The 25737-nt window shown below is 34.3% G+C and overlaps 1 protein-coding gene across 1 annotated transcript in view; it reads left to right on the top strand.

The window, feature by feature from the left end:
- LOC114352785 (suppressor of lurcher protein 1) overlaps positions 1-25737 on the top strand; it is a 92364-nt gene that overhangs the window by 7123 nt on the left and 59504 nt on the right. The window contains exon 2 of the mRNA XM_028304510.1: positions 3632-3662. Coding sequence (XP_028160311.1) covers positions 3642-3662 — 21 coding nt within the window. The 5' untranslated portion in view covers positions 3632-3641. The remainder of the gene's footprint in view (positions 1-3631; positions 3663-25737) is intronic.

Genomic DNA, 25737 nt, shown 5'->3' with positions numbered 1-25737 from the left:
GAAGAATGCGTTGCATTATGCTCTACTTCAACGCTTCTAACAAACTTTCGTTTTACTACTTGTGAAACTGCGGAAAAATAGCTACTTTAGTAACTAAGTCTTAAGTTCAGTCCGCTTTGGTTAGACCGACTTTTGACAATGTTACTGTTTTTAGTGTTATATAGGTTGAAATATCTAAAGCTAAGTGCATACTTAGAAATGATAGCTGTTTTTGATAGTTGGACCAATATTATCTCTTTAATAAGAGAATCGTACGTAAAATGAACATTTCTGCTGTGACTTCGTTAATTACTTTCATTGAACTTCGTACCTAAGTAACCGTTAACGAACTCACGGCGCTGACATAGCCCGATGTAGTAGCAAGCTGAAGTGGCAATGGCCAGATACGCAGAACTAACGGCCCATAGGGCAGTAAGGTTAAAACCTTAGCTACGTACCGGAAAGCGCAGCGTAGGACGTCCACAAACAAGTTGGACCGATGACCTCACAAAGGTAGCAGGAAGGCGCTGGATGCAGGCCGCTACCAACCGATTATTATGGAAATCATTGGGGAGGCCCATGTTCAGCAGTGGATGTCCTTTGGCTAAATGATGATGATGATGATGAAGTAATTTAAGTCGATTCATGAATAACAAAACTTTCTGCGTCCTATTTCCATCAGTTATTTAAAAACAAGCCAAGCAACCTTTATCAAAATTCAATGTGAATAGCGTAACATTACAGAATATCCCATTAAGCAAACGCTAACACCTAAAAAGGGCATTACTCGTATAACGATCCCATTTTAATAATATCCCCTGAATTCACAATTTTTTCGTCTCCCTGAGTCAGGCATCGCGTCGGTCATAAAAAACAGTAGTCGATAATCAGGCGATTAGAATGCCCGGCGCACTGATGACTGTCATCGAAAACACCTGTTCTGGTGCAAGTATTACTGGGATGGTGATGGGATTTAAAATGCTTGTTTTTGATTATTAATAATTGCTGTAGGTCTTTGTGGCAATCCTTGGGGGAGGCCTTTGTCCAGCAGTAGATGTCTTTCGGCTGAAACGAACGAACGAAAAGGCTAGATGACAAAATTTCAATTATTTGTCCGTCATTCAGACAGATAATAGAAAACATTAGACTCCATTTTTTATTTTCTTTCATGATTAAATAATAACAGTGCTACATCGAGTTGAAATGGCGCGATACGTCACGCTTGAGTAGAGTTTTTACTCAAAGTGACGTCATGCGACATTTCAACTCAATATATAAGTAATACTGTAATTATTCAATTATGGAAAAAATAAAAAAATACGATTCTAATATTTTCTAATTATCTGTTTGACGGACTAAAGAGAATTTCGATTTCATTACCCAGTCATCATCCCTATTGCTGTAGGTACTAATGGATTTTCGGCTCGCCAACAAATATTGCAACTTGCCAGGCTACTTCAAACAACTTTATTCGAAGATTTAAATCAACTCAGTCAACTCTTATAACGACACTCTAGGGACTGAGCATTTTCCGATGTTATAGAGAATGGACGTTAATTGGAGAGATACGGTAAAGCGAATAAAAAGCAAGGCAAACCTAATGAAGTCAGGCAGATTCGAGGTTTTAAGGTGTTTGTCGTTAAATCGAATGACGCTATAACGAGTGTACACTGAATTATCAAAGATTCTAATAGATAATTATTCTAACTCAAGCTATGTTAGTTGCAGTGTCAGAAAGACCTGAAACTACGTTATTTGTTTCATTTTTGCATTAATTTGTGTTATAAAAATGGTCGAAGCATACTTTTTCGAAGTACAAAAGAGAGGTATTCAAAAGAGAACAGAAGAGCAATTAACCAAACTCTGTTATTCAAAAAGCTATCAAAAACAATTACACCTACATCGAATCTTCCTGAAAAGGCTCGTTTGATCAATCACCCTGTATTATGTGTGAAAATTAGGACAAGTCTTTCACAGTCGCTGTTGACTGACCGCGCTGTGCGGTGATCCGTGGTTTGATGACGTCACTTACAGTCGTGCTCTTATACAGGGTGGAAGTTTTTGTATTTAAAAAATATAATAATAAAATTAGTGCTTTAATGCACAATTTAAAATTGCGTATTTTTGACATTGGTTTCATAAAAAACACCCTGTGTCTTCTATTTCTTTTAGGGCCGATTTTTCAATCGTCAGATAACTTTTAACTGAAGAATAAAATTGTCATTTTGACATATTTTCCGTACTGAAACTGTCATTGTGCCAAACTTATTCTTCAGTTAAAAGTTATCCGACGATTGAAAAATCGGCCCTTATTCGTCAGTTTTGTGTGGTGTGTAATAAATATATAATAATATTTATTTATCTTGTGCATTGAGTTAAAGTGCACTAATTAAATAATTGGGAGAGGCCTATGTTCAGCAGTGGACGTCCTGTGGCTGAGATGATGATGATGAATTAAATAATTAATTAAGGTAGAGTTTGGTAAAGTAAAGTTTCCAGTTTTCTTTCTCTACCAGTCAACCTGTGGTCAAGCAGGGATATTACCCAAGAAGGTATCACCACTAAAATAAAGTATTACCATCATAAACAACTCATTGAAGAGGATAATATCTAAAAGAAAGCAAAGATTACCATACAAAGAGACCTGAAATTATTTCGTTCACAGATAATATCCGCAAAATTGATCCATTTAGAAAATATGCCCGAGTCACGATGAAATTAGACGCGGGCTGTAACATTATTAATGAGTTTCCGATATTGCCTCCACTCTGCCCCTGAATTTAATAACCTACCCTACATTTTAGGAATGGACGTTTTTTTTATCAGCGTTTTTCAATTTTCTTCGCTCTGGGAATTACCGTTTCTATGATTCGTGCGAGAAAGGAGACTGTACATGTAATGACATACGAAGGCTCAGTGAACAATTTTAAAGAAATAATAAAGTTTCGATTTGAAAATAAGACAGAAATTCGGTAACAATTCAAATTAAAACGAAAACCCATATCAAGACAATATAAAGACACAGTTTTAAATGAAATAGGCTCTATTTTGTTAAAAAATATTTGTTGACTGTACTCACGCTTTGTGTAGTACATTATTTAATTTTGTATAAATTAGTTAACCCCTCAAGTAAGTACTTCAACTCAGTATAATAATTATATTGTCAGTAGGTATTACGAGTTCACTAGAAATAGATCAGCGGTCATCAGTGGTTGAACTAGTGCCCCATCGAAACAACAAATCTACTGCCCACAATTAATGATAATTATCTTCAACGAAATTCCTAAACCAGACTTTTCATCTAGCTTAAATCTTGCTTTATGCCAAAAATTGACTTGCACCTACATTATTTTACGATGTTCTTTTATTTTATCCCGACTTCCTTATACTTACGTAGTAGAGCACTTGCACATGAGCACAGGTGTTTACACTCAATTTTTCTTCCCGCTTTTGAGCAGAATAAACTTGTGTTTTCTCCACTTGTTCAACAAGCGAACGTCTTGTTATTATGATGTAGAGATTAGTTTGACAAGTAAATAAAATGCAAGAAATTCGATATGGAAACAAAATATTTTGTTGTTGTGCTGTACGTTTTGATATTCGTTTGATCTGGGTACTAAGTCATACTAATTGTAACTTAATTTTGTTTCAGATTTAGGCAAATGGCCTGCAAAACTATGAAGGTATGTACTTTTCACGAAATGATTTTTAGATATTAAAATTTCTTAGCGATAAGAGTCGTTTCTCAAAATAAATTAGAAATAAATAACTTGATAATAAAATTTTACGTTATAAAAACTAGAAGGTATTTGCTCACCGCGAAAAAAACACTAAATAAGAAAATTTTACTTTGTGAAAAGGCAATAAAAGTCGCATAATTAACAAAATAGTAGGTATCCCGCAACTTCATCACATTCCGAGGTAAATCATGGACGAACTCGCCACGCAATTTATTCATAATATCCCATCATTTATTAAAATACGACGCCATTGCCCATGTCGGAGGAAAGTTGGCAACTTTCGCGGGAAAAATTTAAATGACCGCTCATGGAAATATGCCCATTACATGCATATTTTTGCCGCGCGTTTTTGACATTGCTCCGAAACATTTCATTCAGGTGGGGCACAGGTCCGTAACTGCCAGGGGAATCCAGGTTTAGTGTGGGCCCTTGCCTAAATAATTTCAAGTTTCTAGGCTAGTACTTAAAATAATTTTATTACAATTTCATCATTACATAATATCTGATGGTGAAATTAGAACTTTATTTAATCTGTGATTTATTTCTGCAAAAACTTTCATACTTCTAATTTGAATTCTTAATAGTAACATTGATTTCTACCTTATAACTTATTCAAGTTCGATTAAGCAGTTAGTTCATGAATAGTCCATTAATCAAGTAAATTATTCAACAGTGTCGAATGTAGGTATAGTGGAGGACTTGAAAAGAGGGTAGTATTGATACATAGTAGTCTACCTTTATAACATCCGTGGTAATAAAACATGCAACTAAACTAAATAAACTTAACCAGACTTAAAAGGCATATTCAAGGCGAAAAGTAATACCTACATGAAATTGTAGACTCGATTCGGACTCGAGTATCATAAACATACTCGAGTCCTATACCATCAGAATACGGCCCTGGTACAAAAAACTTTCAGCTCACTGTTCGTGCGTAAATGATAGGAATTCTTATGGGTTTTGTATGGGACCTTGCACTTTATTCGTCAGTCATCAATCACGTGACATTATGTAATGCCAAAGGGTAGGCTTGTTCCAGCAACATGATTACAAATGGGAGCACAATGTATTTGAGCCAACAATAAAGATTAAAAAGGAATTCATGGCCCGGAAAATTATTTTTTCGGCAGTATATTATAAAAATGTAACCGAAGCTTCTTTTAATAATACGATTTCTTGAAAGTTGAATTATGAAGAACCTTTTACTCTTTATAAAGATTGCAAGTTACTTAATTTTGTACTTTGTACAAATTATTAACTTTACCACGTAACATGACCGTTAATTTATAGCGAAAAACCCTAGAAACACCATTCTTTAGGTATTCTTTAGTATGATAATTTACAAGGTTTTATTAATGTGTATAGAAGACACCGTAATTATTCCAACGCACGCCCAGAAATGCCTCTGTAAATATTTTCTTTGTCAGTGTGTTTCGTAGCTGAATACATTTAAGTGGCCATTAAAGTGAGTATGTATTACTTATAATAAAACTATAGAAAGTTATAAAATATTATTTATGGATATTTGACTTATTTAGGCTGAGTAAGTTCAAAAATACAGTTCAAAGAAAGCAGAATTTTAGACGCTGTAAAACATTAAACTTATATACTTTCTTTTCAAGGTCTTACTTAGGTCTTAAATTTACCGTGCTTAGTACCTGTCTGTAACTAATTCAACGCCAAGCAGCCTGTCCCGATTTTGTATGGGTTTAACAATTTTTGTTTTAAACAGACTAAAAAATTATTTTAAATAAGTAGTAGTAAGTATTTACTCTAATAAGAGTGGTTCCGGAATTTGTCCCATTAAAATACACAAGCTCACAAAATTAAAATTTCTTCTAATATAGGTAAAAAAGTAGGTACCAGACATGGTGTGAAATAGCACGAAAGCCCTTGACTCGTGCAAGTAACTGCGAGTAGCTTATTACTAGGTCGTAATTATGACCGCACTGCATCAATATGGCACATAATTTGTGGCACATAATTTTGTGGCACATTTGCCGTGATACCGTAAATTGGTATCGTTCATACGTGTACAGTCAGCCGCAAAATTGACTGGATTCATGACGCGAAAATGGTTTTTGCTCAATTACATTAAGTAACAACAACATTGCAGCGTATCTTATACAGGGTGGAAATGATAAGTAATCTCACTCTACTATTTCTAAACTATAGAAGACATCAAAAGTCGGGTGAAAGTGCTTCACGAGTTCCTTCAAACGTTATCAATAATAGGTTACAGAATAAGCTGAATCTATCAGAAAATTCAGTGTTTCCTCAAAACAACAATGATTTTGCTACATAAGGCAAATTTTTCGATTTCCAAATAAATACCGTTAATATCGGGAATAAAACTCACATTAACAACAAAATAACTTTTTTCAGTCCGATTTCTACAGTTAATTTATTTTTCTGTCTCTAGATCATATTTTTTGCTTAGAAAAACTGCTTTAGGTGGGATTCAAACCCACGCTGTCGCCCGTCAAAGTAACTAAAGGTCATTTCCACACTTCAATAACTACAAAGAAGAAAGTCAGTTTCTTTAAAATGCGAAAAGCCACGGACTTCAAAAGATTGTTTTGTAAAAATAAATCAAAGCATGAGATAGCATTTCTGGCATTTACTTGTCTAGACTTAGCCTAGCTTACTTTAGTTTCACCATCTTAATTTAACTTTGACAAAGTCAAAAAACTGTCAAACTCCACACAAAAAGCACCGGTTATTTTTATTGTTACGATTAATATAAGGTGGTGCAGCCTAAGAGTGTCATTTATTATCTAAATCACATCTAGTTACGAGTTCATCTGTAAATAAGTCTCATCGCGATCCTCAAGTTAGTAAAATTCCAAAACGTAATGTTCCAGGACAAGCCATTCATTCCACACACTCATTCCAGCTAACGGCCAGTTATTCCACGATTACGCGTTAATTCCGCGCTTGTTGAGGCTAATTAATGCGGAGACAAAGCTGTATAATCAACACTTAATTGCGGGATGCACGCATTCTGCACTTTCTATAAATCACAAGGTTTTAAGCATGACTTTAAGATTTTTTTCATCATCATCATCATTTTAACCACAGGACGTTCACTGCTGAACATTGAACATAGACCTTTCCTCAATGCTTTCTATATCGCGCGATTGGTAGCGGCCTGAATCCAGCGCAATCCTTTATGAGGTCATCGGTCCATCTTTTGCGTGGACGTCTTACGCTGCACGTTTTTGTTATTTTTTCAAATATTATGTAACGGATGTTCGGCCCATCTACTCCTGGTGTCAGTGTGATGTACAGTCGCGGAATGAAAAGGTTCGTCACCTTAGTGTCGGTTTTCGCTTGCACTAGGTACTGTAAGAGTCAAACCTGCCAACATAACAGTGCAAGAAACAGTGCTGCTAACATTTAAATAAATGTGACGTTTGCTAACAAAGAAGGTTTTGCTTATTTTTCTGTCCCATCAGTGCAATGTTACAAAATGTATTTTTTTTTATTTAATAGAAATAATAATGGCAGGTTGAACCAACAAGAAGGTTTTAGTTCAATCATAATAATCTTCTTGACAAGATAAATGTCAAACAACTTTAATCTGAATAATTTTGAACTTTACTGACTAACAGTTAAAGATTATATTGTCTAACTCGAGATTATTCTGTAACATAGTTTCAAAAGGTAATATGTGCTCGCGATTCGTTGAAGGAATCAATTTGAAAACTGACGAACCTTTTCATTCCGCGACTGTACAACATCCTGTGTGTTTGTTAAGGATTATTAAATATCTAAAGTTAGATTATTTAAAGGGAAGAACTTAATGTGAATTATGAAGAAAATGTAGGATATTAAGGATATTTAGGAACAACTGAATGTGGCGCTGTCTAGTGGAGTAAATATGGAGGACATTAAACCATCTTTGGATAACACCATCAGGTTTTAGTGAGTAGGCCCTGCCCATCTGGCAGGGGGAGCCTCACATAACCCACTTGTCCCCCCGGGTATGCTTGCATGCAAGTTATAATGTATTTTCTGACGAAAACCATCTAAATTTACTGCAACCAAAAGTAGTGTACATCCTTATTCTAGGTTCATTTAATTAAATAAATCAATAGAAGTCTTTTCAAGGTTTAGGAATGAAAACATTACTTACCAACAGATAACATTGAATATTCTCTTGCATCTAAAAAGGGAACCAAGATCACGCATTAAGGGCTTACGTCATAACATTACAGAATCTCTTGACAAATCTAACTTGCAACGTGACGTTGCCCACGAGCGGTGTACAATAGCCACTTCAACCTCAATGGGACATCTCCAGCCCTTAAGAGTTTCTCGTAAAGTGCTTAGGAAATTATATTTTATCTCTACACAAACTTGACATCTCTCTCAAGCTAACAGATCGATTTGATGCGAAGATAACTAATTGAAAGTACTTTAACGCCCGTATTCACAATCGATGCTTGCTTAAGTGAAGCAGCAAATCGAACGCACAGCGTTGAATAGAGCTTCGTGATTGGCTCGTTTGTGACCCTGTGCGGCCACGCGCACTGTGAGATCTCATAATGTTTGTGAATACGGGCGTAACTCGCTAAAGATTTTCTTATAAAAAGATTATAACGAAATATTACGGAAAATCGAATTGCGAAGGTTGTTCTCGGAATCTGATAAAAACTGTGAAATGTTTTTAATAAAAATTCAGCAATTTATTTGTTTCATGAAGCAGAGAACCAAAGTGTCACGAAATAAAAACAGTATTGTAACATTGTCTATTTATGGTCCAGTTTCTTTGAAATTTATGAATCGTACTTTTATCAGCACGCAAGTTAAAAATAAATATTGTCTCGGTGATTTTTCCCAATGAATGGTTCGGAAATAAAACGTTTTGACATACTTTTTATACAATGCCTGTTTTTATCAATTGAATATCGTCTCTCTACAAATAAAACACTTCCAGTTGGGCTGTGATTTTTCAACCATGAGATAGTAAAGACTGGCTTTTGCAGATCGCCATAAATTATAAACTTTATTCTAGTTAGACCAGTCAGGATATTCTGATATAAAAAATATATTTTGAAGTTTCATCAAAATCCTTTTAGCTTTTGCGTGATAGAGTAACAAACATGGTAACATCTATCCTCAAAACCTTTCACATCTATAATATTAGTAGGATTTTGTTTTCTCTCAGCTTGTAAAACGAATTTGTTTACACCTTACTTACTTCAATAACACACGTAAGTATTTTTGGATCGGCTGGCATTCCAGAAAAAATATTTCCACCTCAAAAAGGTATAATATTGAGATATCATTTATTATTTTTCCGGCTTCAGCACTATAGGAAAAATGCAAACCTTTGATGTATTTATTTGTGTAAACATATGTGTAAATACAATTGAACAGATTTTTCATATTGAAAGGATAAAATTCGCTAAAAATAGTCTCATTGATAAAAAATATTATTTACAAATATGACAAAAATTTCAAAATGTACAAAAAAGTATTTAATATTATGAGCTTCTTAGTGGGATGTTATAACAGTACAGTAAATTACCAACATTTAAAAAAAATCTCTAGCTACTGGCCTGTTAAAAAAGCTACTAATAATTTATCTTTATCATCAAACATTATAATTCTTCATAAAAATCTAATCAATAAATGTGAATGTTAATTAGCAAATGATGAGCTGTCCAAAGCACCTATGAATAGAAATGTTCTGAATAATATCCACTGGCATTTGTGGTGGAACAACAGCCGCGAATACGGACATTTTCACTCTGGAAAATCTAAAAAGGAACAAAACACATTGTTGTTATGTAAATTGTCCAAACGGCCTTCTTCGAGGAAAACTTTAAATTTTTCGTGGCCACAGCTGAAAAGGGTGCAGTAAGGCTACTATGAGGTGATTTAAATAAGTAGTATTCCAACTGCAATATAGTGTTATACAAGCTTCTCATTTTCTGAAGCAACACTTCAAGCTAGATAACATTCTCAAATGGATTAAGACTCAAACAATTTCAAAAAATCTGAAAGTGTGTTTTTAAGGGTGTCTATGGGCGGCGGTAATCATTTATCATCAGGTGATCCATGTGCTCGTTTTCCTCCTCACCTATAAAAAGCCACAAAGGTTATCTTTGTAACCTGCTATACCCTAGTAGCTAGAGAATCTTACATTATACGGTAAAAGCCAGAAGTTCATTATTCACCACATTTAAGTTATTAATGTGGTACATAGCGACACTATAGGTACTCCCTTCAAAATGGTCCAAGCCAAAAGGCTGGGAAAAATCCACGGGTGCGACTATGTAACGAATGTATTCTGTAAACTTCGATAAACTTAACTTACTCTTTACATTTCCACTGTGTTCTGTAAGCCTTGTCAGAACAGACCATTGTCTGCGGAGAAAATGACAACAAAGTTACAAGTTTGTTCGCAACGCCCAATAACCAAGGCCCGGTTTTCACAGGCTCTGGGTTTCAAGTTTGTTAAGACTTGTCTACGCCAAAACATGAATTTCAATATACTTAGTACCTACATCTTGTTCAAAATGTAAATAAAGTAATTCAGAACTAAGTAGGTAGGTACTGTTATTTGATGTTATATTGTTTTGTCTGACATGAGTGATAGGTATAACTCACATTTATGTTTATGTACTTACTTATTTTAAACTCTAATCAAACGTGTCTAAAGTTTTGGTATTTTTTATTATAAAACTTTCAATCCATACCAAAAATACTGAAATAAAGGCCCTGAGTATAAGAATATCTTTAATTAATCTGAAAACAGGATAAAAGTTTCTGTAAGTGTAAAACTATCTCATAAACAGTATTTTTATTGGGAAATGTGGACACGATAAACCAAAAATTTTTAATTAAGCAAAACCTAGTAAATATTGAGCTCTCTCTCAATTTTTATAGAGCTCTACAAATGTAATTTGCTTGTCAATATACAACTTTATCGTTGAAAATAATTAAATCTACTTTAATGATCTAACTTCGAAACAGACAATGAGTTCATTAGCAGAATTGAGCGTTCGCTAAATTGTAATTATTCTAAACTTATTCCCGTTACTAGCTAAGTAAACGGTTCAAACAGTCGTTAATAAGCTGAAGTAATACTAAACAACTCACACCGTGTTCAAAGTTAAGGCAGCTCCAAACTTCAGGCAACTTTAAAACTACTTTATTCTGCCAACTATTCGGTTCAACAAAGGTAGTTCTAGGTAGTTGCCTTTACAAATGGGCATCCACTGGAATTAAATGATGTAGAAACGAAGGCAAATTTTTAGCTCTTGTTATGCAAATACAGACTCTAGAGATGACAAATTTTGATGCACTTCTGACGAAAATCCAACATCCAAGACATGCTGAACAAAATAGTCCAGGAAACAACGAGGTTCCCAAGCGATTTAGAATCATTTCAGTGGAAAGTAAGAATATTCCCGCTTTTCTTGAGCGCAGTTTACATTTTTATGAGAGTATTTACATTCGAATTAAGTTGGTTTGTTTCCAATAAAAATCAACGTGAAGAAAAAGGATCTAGAGTTCCCAAGCTCACAAGTTTTGAAGTTACTTTAGTTTCTGATGAATAAAAATGGACTTGGAATTTGCGAGTCAAGTTGTGATTATTTAAGAGTAGAAACAAAAAACTGGCTAACTTTGAGTCATAAGGATTCCGTTCTGTTCTGATTCGTCTTTCGACATCTCTACCGGTTCTCAAAAAAAGTCGGACTCACCTGCTTCGCTTTGGTTTTCAATTTAATAACTTTCTAGTTTCATTGGAATTTTTCAAATCATTGAAATTAAACTGACTGAAAAATAATGTAAAATTATAACTTTAAATTATGTAGGTAGTTACCATAACAGAATTAAAACGTAGATCAAAAAGTCTTTTGACATTTTGCCAAGTAAGTACCATCAACCTCAGTGCTCATCATAAACCAACTAAAAGATCAACTTTCTCACACATTACGCATCTAAATTATGTGACTCATTAATTTTGCCGCAACTTTTTCACCATTTCCCGCCGTTAAATATTCTCTGCGAGTTGCGTCGTTTGTTATTCAACTCTCTGGTTTCAAATATTTTTTCAACTTTATCCAAACATTTTTTACTCTGTAACTTTACGCTTGCTTTATGGGTTCAAACAAGGATTATATTACTGAGCTAGATCATAATAAATGTGATATTTTAGAATGTCGCGAGGTGTGAAAATGGCTTTATTAACAAGATAGCTGATATAAAGCGAATTACAAATCTTTCTTTCGTCTTGAACGACATGACGTAGAATATTTTATCACACATTTTCTGCGTAAGTTTCGAAATACTAAATTCAAGAAAAAAGTTTTCAATACACATGAATGATTACGTACGTACTTATAGATTCTGAGAATCTTTTTTCTGGAAATCTCTCCAAACTTTATGAAAAATATCCTGATGATTCTCAAGGAGCCGAAAAACTTGTATTCCATCTCAATTTTGGAGAATCGTGTCCCTCGAGCCTCGACATGGTTAAGAGCATTGTCGGTGAAAGTAGTTGGACAAGTTTTGAATACACCACAGCTTTGGCAACCCTGAAAGTAAGGTTCGCGATATCATTTGAATTTTTTATACGAGAACCTCGTATTTTCTTTTACGTTGACACATACGAGTTTTTGGGATACTGTATCCTCTTTGACGTCTCAACGGATTTGTAGTTTGTGCACAGACTTTTTCACAGTTTTTTTTGGAGACACTTTTTTTCGCAAGAAGATGTTTCTTCATGGGAAATTCTGTAGAACATTTTTATATACTTTTTGCAAGTATATTATTCTGTAATAGTCGAGTTGTTTTTAAACGGTCTTTACACTGTTCCCCAGTTTGGTTTCAGGCTTGAATCAGTTTGATTATCCGAAATAATTCTGGACTCCGGAGGACTCCTTTAGCTATCGGACATTAGCCTAGGAGTAGACCACCGATTTTTAGTTGGCCGATAGTTGTGCCCGATTTTAATTTCTATGAAGAATCATGCCCATACTGATTAACGGCCTGACTAAACTATCGGCCGACAAAAAATCGGTGGTCTACGCCTAGACTAACGAGATATACAAGTTTTGTATGCATATTGCATATTGTCTCACATCGGGATTGTGACTTCAATTGTTTCAACCCCCACGGTATAAGAAGCCTATCTATTTCCTCCCTTATCGTACTTAGCAACGAAAACTTTATGATTTCCCAAACGAATGCGAATCACACTAGACATCCAATCAATTATTAAAGTCAAAGCAACGCATGGCACGCACAATATTAGGATTCTCCGGATTCCGCGAATCAAATTAAACAATTAAAGATGTGGGAGTTTGTAACTTTGGCAAGATCGGGGAAATCACGTTTCCCAGTTTCCCCGTTTCCCCACCTCCCTGTTTCCCTATTTAACTCGATCCGAGGTAATTATTAAAAGTTTGACGAATTATGTACCTGTGCGATACGTTTTAATTAGAATTACTGAAATTCAACCCAGTTTGAATTTCCAAACCACACTAAATAAACCAAATATACATGTATAACAAACCGTGAGTACATAATGTAACTCATTCATAAATGTCGCGTCATGTCCCGTGTCTTTCTATTTTAGATGATGTAGATTTTCTACTATGTAATTGGCAACACACAAACATAGGAATACAATATCTATAAGTATTTTGTCTATAAGAGTTTTCTACCATGCAGTATGTAATTAAAAATAGTTTCAAATAGGGTTAAAGTTACTTTTGAAATTTTATTACAATTAAACCAGTAAACAAAATTATATTTTTTTCTGCTTAGTTCAGCGGATTTTAAGTCATATTTGCCATAATACTCGTATTTTCTCTAACAACTCTTGAATTTCGTTCAAGTATAACGTTTGTGCAGAGCTAACATTCTCCAGCAGCCGTGTTTAATGTCGGAATTCTTTATGTTTAGCTCAGTTAGACCGTTAACGGGTAAAGTGGATATAAAACACGAATGCACCTGCATAAGTATAAGTTAATCTTAGTTTTTCATGTCCAGAATAATACTCGTATGTCTTGTGAATTTTACCTGAAAATGGCATAAAATAAAGCACAGAGCGTCATAAATTCTTATTTAGGAAGTTCATACTAAAAACACACAAAATTAAATTTATTTCAGAAATATTGGCATTCGATGAAAGCATCTATAATTTTGTCATTCATTCCTTTTATCCCTTTGAATCCTTTTGAACTCTTCAGGTGAATCAATCTATAATATCATGTTAAAATCATGAGTGAAAATTCATCAAAATTGATTCATTGAATCATAAATTATCTGTACACACTCGCTTGTATTGCTAAATTGAGTGAAAGGAACAAATTGGCAACATTTTAAGGGTTTGCAACCACTTTGATCAGGAAAATTTCCATTACGTCTTGATATATCGGACGAGTTCCGTGTTAGGTCGGGCGAGTAGAGAAGCGAATCAGCGTTGAAGAAACAACAGTTTTCCAAAATTGATATTAAATGGTTGAACAAGATTAGACAGTAAGTATGTTTATTTTAGTGTTATGGTCACATAAACATTATCTTTAATCAATATTTTAAATAAACGTAGGAACAATTAGAATTTTCCGAAAAGTCATTCCGTACCTAACTTTTCAACTTCAGGCACAAAGTAAAAGCCCAATATTTAAAAAAACAAGGACATTTAATTTTTATCTCAATAAAATAATATGTAATGAATAATATTAAATGGCATATTGTTCTGTCACGAAGGATTCAGACGGTTTTTGTAAATTTTTGTAAAAGATCGTCGTTTTGGTTCTCCGTCCTCCCGGACTATCATCTCGGTGTCTGTAAATCAGGGAGCGCTGTTTGTATTTTCGATACGAAACTTTTTATTTACTGCGAAAAAACAGTGATATTTTCCGTGCCTGTTATCGGGGTCTTTGGAAGTAGTGGAACCTGGGAATGGGAAAGAATGTTGTATTGATGCGATAATATTCATGGGAAACCTTTGGTGTGTTTGGGCGAAGTTTTTATCAGTCATGGAATATTTTATGTTGTTTCCAGTTGGGCAATTGAACTGAAAATGGCTATTACAAAATAATGCGTTTTTCTAATGTGTTTAGAAGTGTTTCTATAAGGTTAGGATCTAATACAGATGACATTTCATATTGTAAGGAAGATGTGTTTATAATCGTAGATTTTTATGCAAAAAAACTTTAACTGAACTTAATGTAGGACTTAGTGCATATCAACCTAAACATAGTAGCATCTTATCTCGTTGTTACACAGGCTATTTTGCTACAAAAATGTATAACTTGATGTGATGTCGACTGTATCTCATTTAACACCAGGTGCGTTTGCGGTCAAATACCTGCCTTGATATGAATTAAAAAAAAGTATTAGCTTTTTATTTATATTTTTGCACAATTTGTTCAAGACATCAAAAACATTGTTAAATCCGCCGATACGAGAAAAAGAGAATACACTTCCAATCATCTCACGCCTTAATTTCATACTCAAAAAGTTTCAAAACGTATTGAATGTAGAATACGGAAACCGTAAGAATCGTATCACGGCACCCGAAGCGTGCCGCCAACACACGTAATCCTCTTATACTAATATGTGCACAGGCTTGCAAAGAGAATCTCACATAATTCACCCCAACCTTATTAAGACCAAATAAGGTTCATATTACTCAAGGATATACCTAACTTCTTAGATAACTTGTACGTACATATATGAGAAAATTGAAGCGTTTGAATGACTACGTATCAAGATTTTCAATAAGAGTTCATAGGATTTAAGATTTAATTAACGTTCTAATAAGAAGTTCAAAGCTTCGGTATAGGTTTATTAAATCTTGTTATGATTAACACAGCAAATATAATATCTTGGTAAATAAGTACACTTAGACAAATTATTTGGTTCAATAACTTCATTAATGAGGAGATTATTGTTTGCTGGGGTTATTGTCTATGCTAATGAAGGACTATGCTCTAGTAAGAGACCACGTACTTACCACGTTGAAACCTACATAAAGTACACAATAATAATAATTATCTACCAAAATTCGTGAATCGCTAAAATAAAGTGGCAAGGAGCGGGGCCCATAGCTCTAAGAGCTGATGGCCGCTGGGGCAGGAAAGTTCTTGAGTGGCGACCACGAGCCAGAAGACGTAGCGTGGGCAGGCCTCCCACTAGGTGGACCGACGATCTGGTGAAGGTCGCGGGAGGTGCCTGGATGCGAGCGGCGCAGGACCGGTCTTTGTGGAAATCCTTGGGGGAGGCCTGTGTCCAGCAGTGGACGTCTTTCGGCTGAAACGAACGAACCAAAATTCCTGACTTTGTATGTTGTCATTAGCTTTACTATACCTAATCCTTCAACTCATTCATCACTAGTATTATCTGTAGTTAACTTAAGTGCTCAATGCACCGATGACTTTTTATTAACACGCGAAGAAACCTTGCAACAAACTTGTGCCTTTATATGCAAGTTTAAATGTAAATAGACATTAAGTATTCTATAAGTTAGTTTCTTTTTGTGTTCGTCTTAAAAGAAAAATGAGACATGTAAAAGATCTCTAAGAGCAAAATTTTTTATGAGACTAATTTGCTTTGAAATTTTTAACATTGACGATCAGGTAGTACCTACTTATACATATTTTATCTTTGATGTAGGTATAAGCCTCCATATCAAACAGTGGGCAATTTCTGAACCCATCCTGCAACTCAGAATGGAGACTGTAGTGCATTGGAGCCCTAATCGGCTTTCAAGGGATTGGAAAAAGAATCCGTCCCATTTCGACACTCTTTGGAATTCGTTTAAAATCTTCCCGAAGCTGGAAAATGAATGAAGGATTTAATAGCTGGGTATTGGCATTGAATTGGAATCAGTATTACTGAAATATTGCGTTTGTGAAGTATTCTTTATAACCCCACCCCACAAAACAATGTTAATCTTATACATAGTACAGTGTACACTGTACAGTCACGTCAAATATGTAGTTCACTCAAAGTAGCCAAAAAGTTTGCAACACGTCTTTATTAAAATTGGACACACCCTGTGTTCTTTGGGTGTTACAAATTAATATTTGATGCTGACTGTACATTAACTCTGATATCTGAGTCAATTTTTGTAACACGTTTGTTTGAAATCCATAAAAAAATTTGGAAGGCACACTTTAGGTCTTACGAGTCTAGGAAAGAAGTTCATTACAATCTACGGAGTGGACAGTTTTGTTTGCAAAAAAAGGAAAGAAGGTGGAGAAATTTTAAAAAAGGCTATTTATGAATACAAAAAGAATAATAAACTACATTGACTACATACACATGGTAAATTGATATTTTGTTAACTGTGTAACTTAAAAATGATTGTAATGTATGAAAAAAACTATTTTTCGCCTAAAAACAGTTACTAACTGAGTGCTGATAGAGACTAAACCGTAAGCCCTTGGGATTTGAAAGCAGAAAATATATCCTGCGTACCCTAGGGGAACCAAAAAAGGGAAAAGTGAGAAAGAAAGGCTTTTCTACACGAGAAGAATTTATAACTAAGAGTAAGAATATACTTAACACTTTAAAGCTGAATTACACCATCTTACTTTAACTTTAACAAACGTTAAAAATTTGTCAAAATCCATAAAAAAACAGCGGTTATTGTTATAGTTGCGGTTAAAGCAAGTTGGTGCAATTCAGCCAAAGGATTTAGTTGCTTTTGTATGATTAAATAAAATATATTTTGAAGATTACTGATACGACCAAGACAATCATCATCATCATCATCATCTGGGTGTACTAACGGTGATATACCTACCAAATAACACGGCGCAGCAATCAAATAATTGAGTCTTGGCCTCCGATGATAAGAATCTCTACTTGGGTGAATTTCAACAAGTGCATATTTTTGCCTAATTTTGGTGGAAATTGTTATTTGTGTATTTTTATTCTTTAATTATAGATCAAATTTATTGGAAACTTATACTGTTTCTAAAATGATTAAGACATAAAATTTTGTCCAGTAGTTTTTTAGATTTTCCTTACACCAAAATTAAGAGAACACCAAAATTTATATTAAAGCACCAAAATTAGAAAATATGCTGTCATCGGTCATATCTTAGTGCCAAGCTCAAGAAATGGTTTTAAATTTACCAGCACCGACTCCAAAAATATTAATCATGGTATATTGTCCTAATAAATAAATAACGACGTACTTATTTTCTACTTTTAAGTGATTGTTGGCGTCGGTTTAAATTTTTTTGTTAAAATTATTTTTTTTCATGCTTTTTAGTTGATTAGTCCTTGTTATTGTCACTGAAGAGGGACAGTACCTATGTTTAATGTGATTAAGACTATAATTTTCCATTTTGTAATGGAAAATTATAGTCTTAATCACAATCCAAGTGTAAATAATCTTCCTAGCAAAATNAAAAAAACAACACATTTACGTTTTTGGCGGGAAGACGCAGAGGTCTTGCACCCGTCTGCCGTCACTGCTCGCGGGGGCGGTACTAAACCTAACGAATGATGGGAGTGTTTAAATCCTGTTTGATCTTTAAAGAAACTGACGAGCTATTTCATTATTGACACCAAAATCATAAATTTTTCGCGGACAAAACTTAAGGACGTGACTTAATCACAGTTATTTGGGAAACTTGCTTAATTTGGTAATCTTAGATAATAGATAGATTGTATAATCCAAAAATATACTTTTTCCCTAAGTTCTGTTTTGATCTTCAGCTAAAAAAATACATATTGTAAGAAATTAAGGATGTGGACACTGCACCAAAATTAGAAACGCTTAGTTCAATTATTTTTTGTCGAATTTGTAAAAGAAAATACTCATTAATAATGTTGTCCTCAAAATGGAACCTCTGTATATTTTCGTGTAAAAAAAAAATCAAAGTTCTATGTCATAAAAAACATATGATTTTCAGCTACGCCGCTCAAAAAATGTGTTTGGGAAATTGACCCACTTCGCTTCGGTCTGTTCTGCGCCATCTCTCTACATCAACCTACTGCTTCGTTTCGTTCGTAGTTGACTGCATTAAACATGTTTTTCGGAGAGGAAAAATAGATAATAGCTAGAAAAAGATGAAAGTGGCTTGAGACTTGTACATTTACGTATCTCAAAATATTTGTTTACGTTTCATTGCATAATAGACTAGTCTAGACTTATCGTTTCAAACCAAAATACCGAGAAAAAGTCTAGCTCTGCTCATATTTTGAGGAACCCGTAAACCTAGTTTTAATTTATGTAATTCTACATGGGAAACCCAAGTTGGTAAAATCCACGAATAAAATTCCTCCGCAAGTTTTATCTAACTTTAAATATTTATTGCGGCATACGAGAGGAGGTACGATTCCAAAGATTTATCTTTGCATATTCGTGTTGCAGAAAGTTAACAAGTTCCTGATTTTTTTTAAATGTTTCGCGGATTGGATTTATTAGATTTACTCGTGGTAAATCATCGAAATAAAGTATATGATTGTAAAACTACTTTGCGAATATCCATAATAATAAATAAGTGCTATCAGTCTCAAATTTTGCATAGGAGTTCCTTTTAGAACGTAGGTGCTCACTAAGACGGGATTTTGCGAAACTCCACCCCTAAGGGGGCGAAACGGGATCTACGCGTACGAAGTAGCGGACTGCCGCTAGTTTATTACCTACAATATTTGAAGTTTTTAAACTATTGTTTTATATGCCATACTTTGAATTTAGTTTGTTTAAGCAGGGTGTCACATTAGTAGTAGTACTAAGTACTGAACCATGTTCCGCAAACTTGTTTGCGATATTTACAACCTGCATGAAACTCCTTTTTTCATGTTGGATTTAATCCAAATTTTCTTTCACAAAGTTTAAGTCCAGATGCCAACAAACTCAGTTATTCCACGCGCTTGTATATTCGTTATCTCAACCACGTACTAGAGCCCATCCGTCACAGATGTGTGCACTGGGACAGCTGTCCCGGGACGGGATTTGTGACGCCCAATATCTTGTTTGATTTACCTTTGCATGCATGCCTAGTATTCATACTGATAGGCCTTGTTAGACAGTTTAAAATATAACAAACGCTAAAACGTAAGAACTGGCTATCGAAGAAACTTTATTTTAATAGCAAATGACAAAAGTTAAAACATTCCTGTTATCCCACTATTTTGTCTAGCTAGAGCATTAGAAGAATTACAGTGAATTTTCGATGGTCCTGCCAATAGTTCTACTTATGGAAAAATTATAAATCATCAGTAAGTATGAAAAGAGAAACTAGATACCCGATTAAGGTACTTACTCGAAGAATAAAATAGAAGGAAAATAAATGTGACCCCACGTAAGTCTACTAAAGTAGGATTTGTAGTCACTATTAATAAGGTACTAATAAATAAATCTAAGTTTAGTATTCGGCGTTTAGACAACATAAATCTTAGAACATTCATGAAATGTTTATTATTTCAAGAAACTACTAGCAAAACCTCGCATAATGTATTACTGGCACACTCACAAGAAGCCGTATAAACGCGAACTACTCGTATAAAGCCGAATAATCTCATTATAGACTTGAAACAGCTGAGAAAATATTGGCTCAATTTCCCCGTTGAATTTATTTGAAAATTATAAGCGTGTGAGGTACTGATTGGCACGATTTTTAAGTCTGTGTGTGCATTCATTAAATTTTCGTATAGATCCAGTTTATTCTGTAACTATTATTGATACCGTTTGATAGAGCTCTTGTATAGTTTAGAAATAAGTAATCGAGTGGGATCACTTATCATTTCCACCCTGTATACTGTACCAATTTAGTTAAAAATCGTTTTTTGAAAGAGGTATTTAGTATTTACGCGTAATAAAGTCTTCCTGTGACAGTGTTTCAGTGGGTGACGCCGCGTTCAAAAACTTGTTTTGACATAAAAATTAAAATCTCAACGAAAAGAAAACTTAAGACGCCCAAGTTGCGTTTTTCGTCAGCAGATTTCAATCAACGCCAGATTTTATGTCCTTGTAACAGATTTCGATATTTATGCAAAACGTCATCATAAATCATGTTAAACCTCTCATTTTACATAACGATGTATCCAAAGTTCCAGCCATTTTGATCTGTGATGTTTGAGGAGAGATTACCATACATTATACACAAAATTATACTAGCAAATGCCTCTTAGTCTGGGGAATTGATTAATCTATTTCTAGCCTATTATTTACTAAACACCTTTGATGTGTAAAGATTAATTATATTTGATCAAGTTTAGATAGAACAATCTAGATATTCTTTTGAAAAAGCTAGATATTAGACATAAACAAAATTTGGTGCTAAAATAGCAATAGTGTATCTACTTCTAGGTCGATGGACTGATAATTATGAAGGTTATGGGAAGCGGCTTCACACAATGTTAATATCAAAATGCATGTTGAATGGGAGAGGCTATTTATGTCTATCTGGAATTCTAAAGGCTGACACTGATAGTGATTTAAAACTGAGAGTAACGGGACTCTTAGGCCCAGAACACACGGTGAAACGCAATTGCAACGAAACTTCAACATCTAGTTACTTTTGAGTTGCATCTAAGTTTCTGCCATAGATTCCGTTGAGACCACACATGACGCGACCAGTTTGAAACCGGTTTCAAAACTCAAAATTAACTAGAAGTTGCAGTTTCGTTGCAATTGCGTTTCACCGTGTGTTCTGGGCCTTACACGACATATTTTTGTCCAAGTAGTATTTGACCCAAAACTCACAATAACGCATTTAGATATTTTTCAAAAAAGTGTAGTTAGTTTTCAAGTTTATGCTTTTAAAATCATTTTTACCTGTTGCACTTAGTTAATAATGCAACGTAATTTGCGTTTTTTGTTCGAAAGCTGTCGTGTTGCATTATTCTAACAGGCACTTATTTATATTGACCTATCGCGTTATTAATGTGATTTTTATACGTCTTGTACTGTACAATAACTATCGAGCTAACGTTAGCCCGTTATTTATTATCTAAACAACAAACCATAAAAGAAAACAAGCCACTGAAAAATTTCACCATTAACTATCGCTTGAAAATAGCATTCTCGCTTCGTCATCTGAAGTACGGAAATTACGAACTCCTTTATATTTCCAACACGTTCTTCGCTGGATACTTTCTTTAGAAACTTTGCTTTTATAAACCTAACGACGCATGTAATTACGGCAAAGAAAAATAAGAATCTTTTTATTTATACACAGACGATAAAGGTGGAAGTTTATTACAGTTTTAGAAATATTATCGTTACTAAAATTTAATATTTTGTCTATACTTAGATCAGTTTAGATTAAAAACTGACGAGAATATTAAAAACTTTGTTAGGTACTATCGCCAAATATTTGATGTTGCTGCTAAAGTTTATTAAATCAAAGTTCAAAAATAAAAAACCAGCTTAAATTTTCACATTAATTAAAATTACTTTTTAACTTTGATCTTGCAAAGCAATGGGCTTTGGGACTTGATAATAAAGCAATATTTCTCTTTCTAGAAATTACGTCCAATTTGATAACCGGTGCTTTTTGTATGGAGTTCAAAAGATTTTTGACGTTTGACAAAGTTAAAGTAAGATGGTAAGACTCAGCCTGAAAAAAAAACAGTTGGTATATCCATTGTCAGGAGCCTAAAGAGTAAACTTTGCTCGGGCTGAAAACAGATACAGTGTGTGTAAAACATCAGTTGTTAATATTAATTTCAACAGGCCTAATATTATTATAGTCTTAATATAAACCGATGTAAGATGCGAATTGAGATTCTGGATTACGACACGGCGTTATCCCAAATTATGTAACGCGAATCCTTCCATTTCATCACGGAGCCTTCAACGTGTCTTAGCAAGAGACATTTAATGCCTACATTCTCTAAACACCCTGTATTACGCGTATATTGTTGATTATTTTAATCCATACGCAGATGAGCCATATCCGAAGTTTGGTGCAAAAATTTGAAGGATATTGCCACCCAGTGATTTGGTTCAATAATAAAAAAATATTGTCATAAAAACTTTTGTCAATTTTTATTTAGATTTTGCGTTTCATAATTTAATAAATTGCATAACAGGCTACCTTTTCTTATTTATTTGTTACTACATTTTGACGTTCATAAGTGCCACTTGTGGTCTAAACTGAATAAATATTTTTGATTTTGCAAATACAGGTAAGCGCGTATTGTGCTTATACCTGTGTTTATCTTTGTCAATAATTGTTTTATTTTTGTAGCGTACTCAGAAAGCGTAAGGCCCGTTTTCGGAGACAACAATCGCAATTCACTTACTACCTACCTCTTTAAAGTTAAAACAAGTGAAATAATGTTATACAAGTTATAGCAGTATTATGATTACAATGGCAATCTCTGAAGTGCATTTACATGCATTCAACCTTGCACTTGGAAAAAGCTGAATAGCAGCGCTACAACATGTCACTTCACTCAGCGTTTCAACTTACTACAGTCAAAGTTGCAACAATTCAAAATATATTTTCTTACCGAAAAGCGTCTATTCCGAAACATGTTTAGTTAAGTTCAGCTCTTCTTCCCATCTCTTTTTTTCTTATACACGAATGAGAGAGAAAAACAGAGCCAGTATTCAAACTTATTTGAGAATATAACCCCACAATCAGACTATGTGGTTAAGGTAAATTCCCTCCGACATGGCTTCTGCCGACATAGATAACAGATTGTGGAAAATTTGTATCGTAATACGTACATGTTGTACGGCGTACGCAAATAACGCACTGTTTTATGCGTGTACAGTCAACAGCAGAAATTTATGTTGCGGAAAAGTTTAATAAAACCATTTTCAAGGCGAGAGTGAATAGGCACTTACGTGGCAGATATGTAACATCTTTGACTCCATCTCACGATTGCCATCAAATACCTGCCTTATTACGCATAAAAAATGCATTATATTGAGTAGGTCGGACTGTGTGTATTCGAATCTTGGCTTTTTCGTAAGCCTTATTATGGTAATTTTGCCGTAATGTGATGAAGTCTGAATAAAACGTATCTTCCTATATTGATTAAAATAATAAGTATTGGCTTTATTTAGTTCTCGATATGATACGCTAAATAAGTCAAATCTAAACCGCAAGATAAAAAAATATTATTTTAAAATGTGATGTTCATTGTCTCAAAAATGCAAGGTCCTAGAAATCAGGATCTTAGATCTTCTACCAGAGGCTCTACAATAACGTAGATTTCTTTAGTACTTCTGAAAAACTGGTACCTTTGGGTAGGTAAGTACTCATAATTTTTAAGCGTTGTGTAATATCCAAGGATATTTATTATTTTATTATTTACTAGCTTTCCCCGCGGCTTCGCCCGCGTGGAATTTTTTCTGTCACAGAAAAACTTTATTGCGCGCGTCCCTGTTTCAAAAACCGGGATAAAACTATCTTATGTCCTTTCTCGGGACTCAAACTATCTCTATGCCAAATTTCATCAAAATCGGTTCCTTGGTTTAGGCGTGAAAGCGAGACAGACAGACAGACAGAGTTACTTTCGCATTTATAATATTAGTATAGATTTTTAACAAATTTATGATGCTCACTGTACCAGGGTAGGCGGAATGAAGACAGAGTATGGTATAATGCTTCAATGCGGCACGGTTTAGTATGGCGTTCGCAGTGCTAACACTGGATTTAATAACGGCATGGAACACATACTAGATTTTAAGCACGTAAAAGATAAAATAATCGTAACCTATTTTTGTTACAGTTGTAAAAAAGAAAAAATCTTTTTTTATAACCAAATAATTTTTCCCACTAAATGAAGCCCTGAAGTGACTACACTGAAAAAATGTTTGGTTACTGCTTACACAACAAAAGTGACCACCGAACACTTTGGTTATGAGGAACAAAATGTTGTGTAAATTAAACAAATAATTCTGTAATGAGCTAGACTTAGTTTGGTTATAGTTATCACTTAGTTCGGTGGTCACTTTCGTTGTGTAAGCAGTAACCAAACATTTTTTTCAGTGTATATGTTACAGGAAATGTATGAAATCCGTCATTGTATACAATTCCTAGGAATTGTGTATAAGTCCTAAAATCACCCGGAAATGTGTGATGTAAATTATATTAGACACATTTCCTAAACAGCAATCGGAAATGTAATTAAGATTTCTTTTTTTTTCTCCGAAACTTAAATGGCGCTACCGCGCCGCGGCAGTTGTGTATGTGTAAGGTCGCAAGTCTAACCTAACCTAACCGAGACTTTGTTATCCAGCTACAGGAGTACTAAAACCTTCATGCCAATAATAGTTCAATAAAAGAGGTGTTAAAATTAGGGTTTTCCAATACTTCAGCGTAATAATATGCGCGATGCCGAAAGAAAGGTATGCTAATAGGCAAATATTTTTTTCGGCAAAAGTATAATAGTGCGAAAACAACTTTCAGGCTAAACAATAATAGTTGTGAGTTAAAAGCACCTATCGGCCAATGTGGTTTGGCTAAATGAAATTTTAGGCGTACTGAGGGGCACCCGATCACACGACCGCGCTTGTGCCGCTTAGTTTTATACATTTCCTAATACAATATTGGAATTCTATAAAATTCCTAGGAAAAGTATACATGTCCTAGGATATGTGCGTATAAAAAATTTCTGAAGCAATATTTTATACATTTCCTAAATAGCTTCGGAATTGTAAACATTTCCTAGGAATAGTATACAATTCCTAGAATTCATACATTTCCTGTAACATATATATGACTTGACATATGAAAGCTTAAATGATCCTGAATTTGAAACTTATTTTGATTATTTTATAAAACTCGTATAACACGCAATAGGTTCTTTACTGTGGTAATGAAATCTTCACTTAAATAAAAAAGCCTTTAGGCGATCGATGACTAAAACATAATACATTTAGAAATATTCAACGAAACTTAGAATTTCAAATTACTTTCACCTTATAACTAGGCTTTCGTCATTCGAGTCAGTGAGCTGTAAAGTATTTCCACGAAGCGCTTTAAGCATTTGAGTTTTCAAGGAAAAGATAATAGATATGATAATCCGGTTTTCGAGAATTCAAAATTTCAAAGTCGGAAAATTC

This window comes from Ostrinia furnacalis, unplaced genomic scaffold, assembly GCF_004193835.3.
Source record: "Ostrinia furnacalis isolate ACB-3 unplaced genomic scaffold, ASM419383v2 OfSCF1452, whole genome shotgun sequence".
NCBI classification, from domain to species: Eukaryota; Metazoa; Arthropoda; class Insecta; order Lepidoptera; family Crambidae; genus Ostrinia; species Ostrinia furnacalis.
Note: the sequence above shows the minus strand (reverse complement) of the source record. Positions and strands in the feature narration are given on the sequence as shown.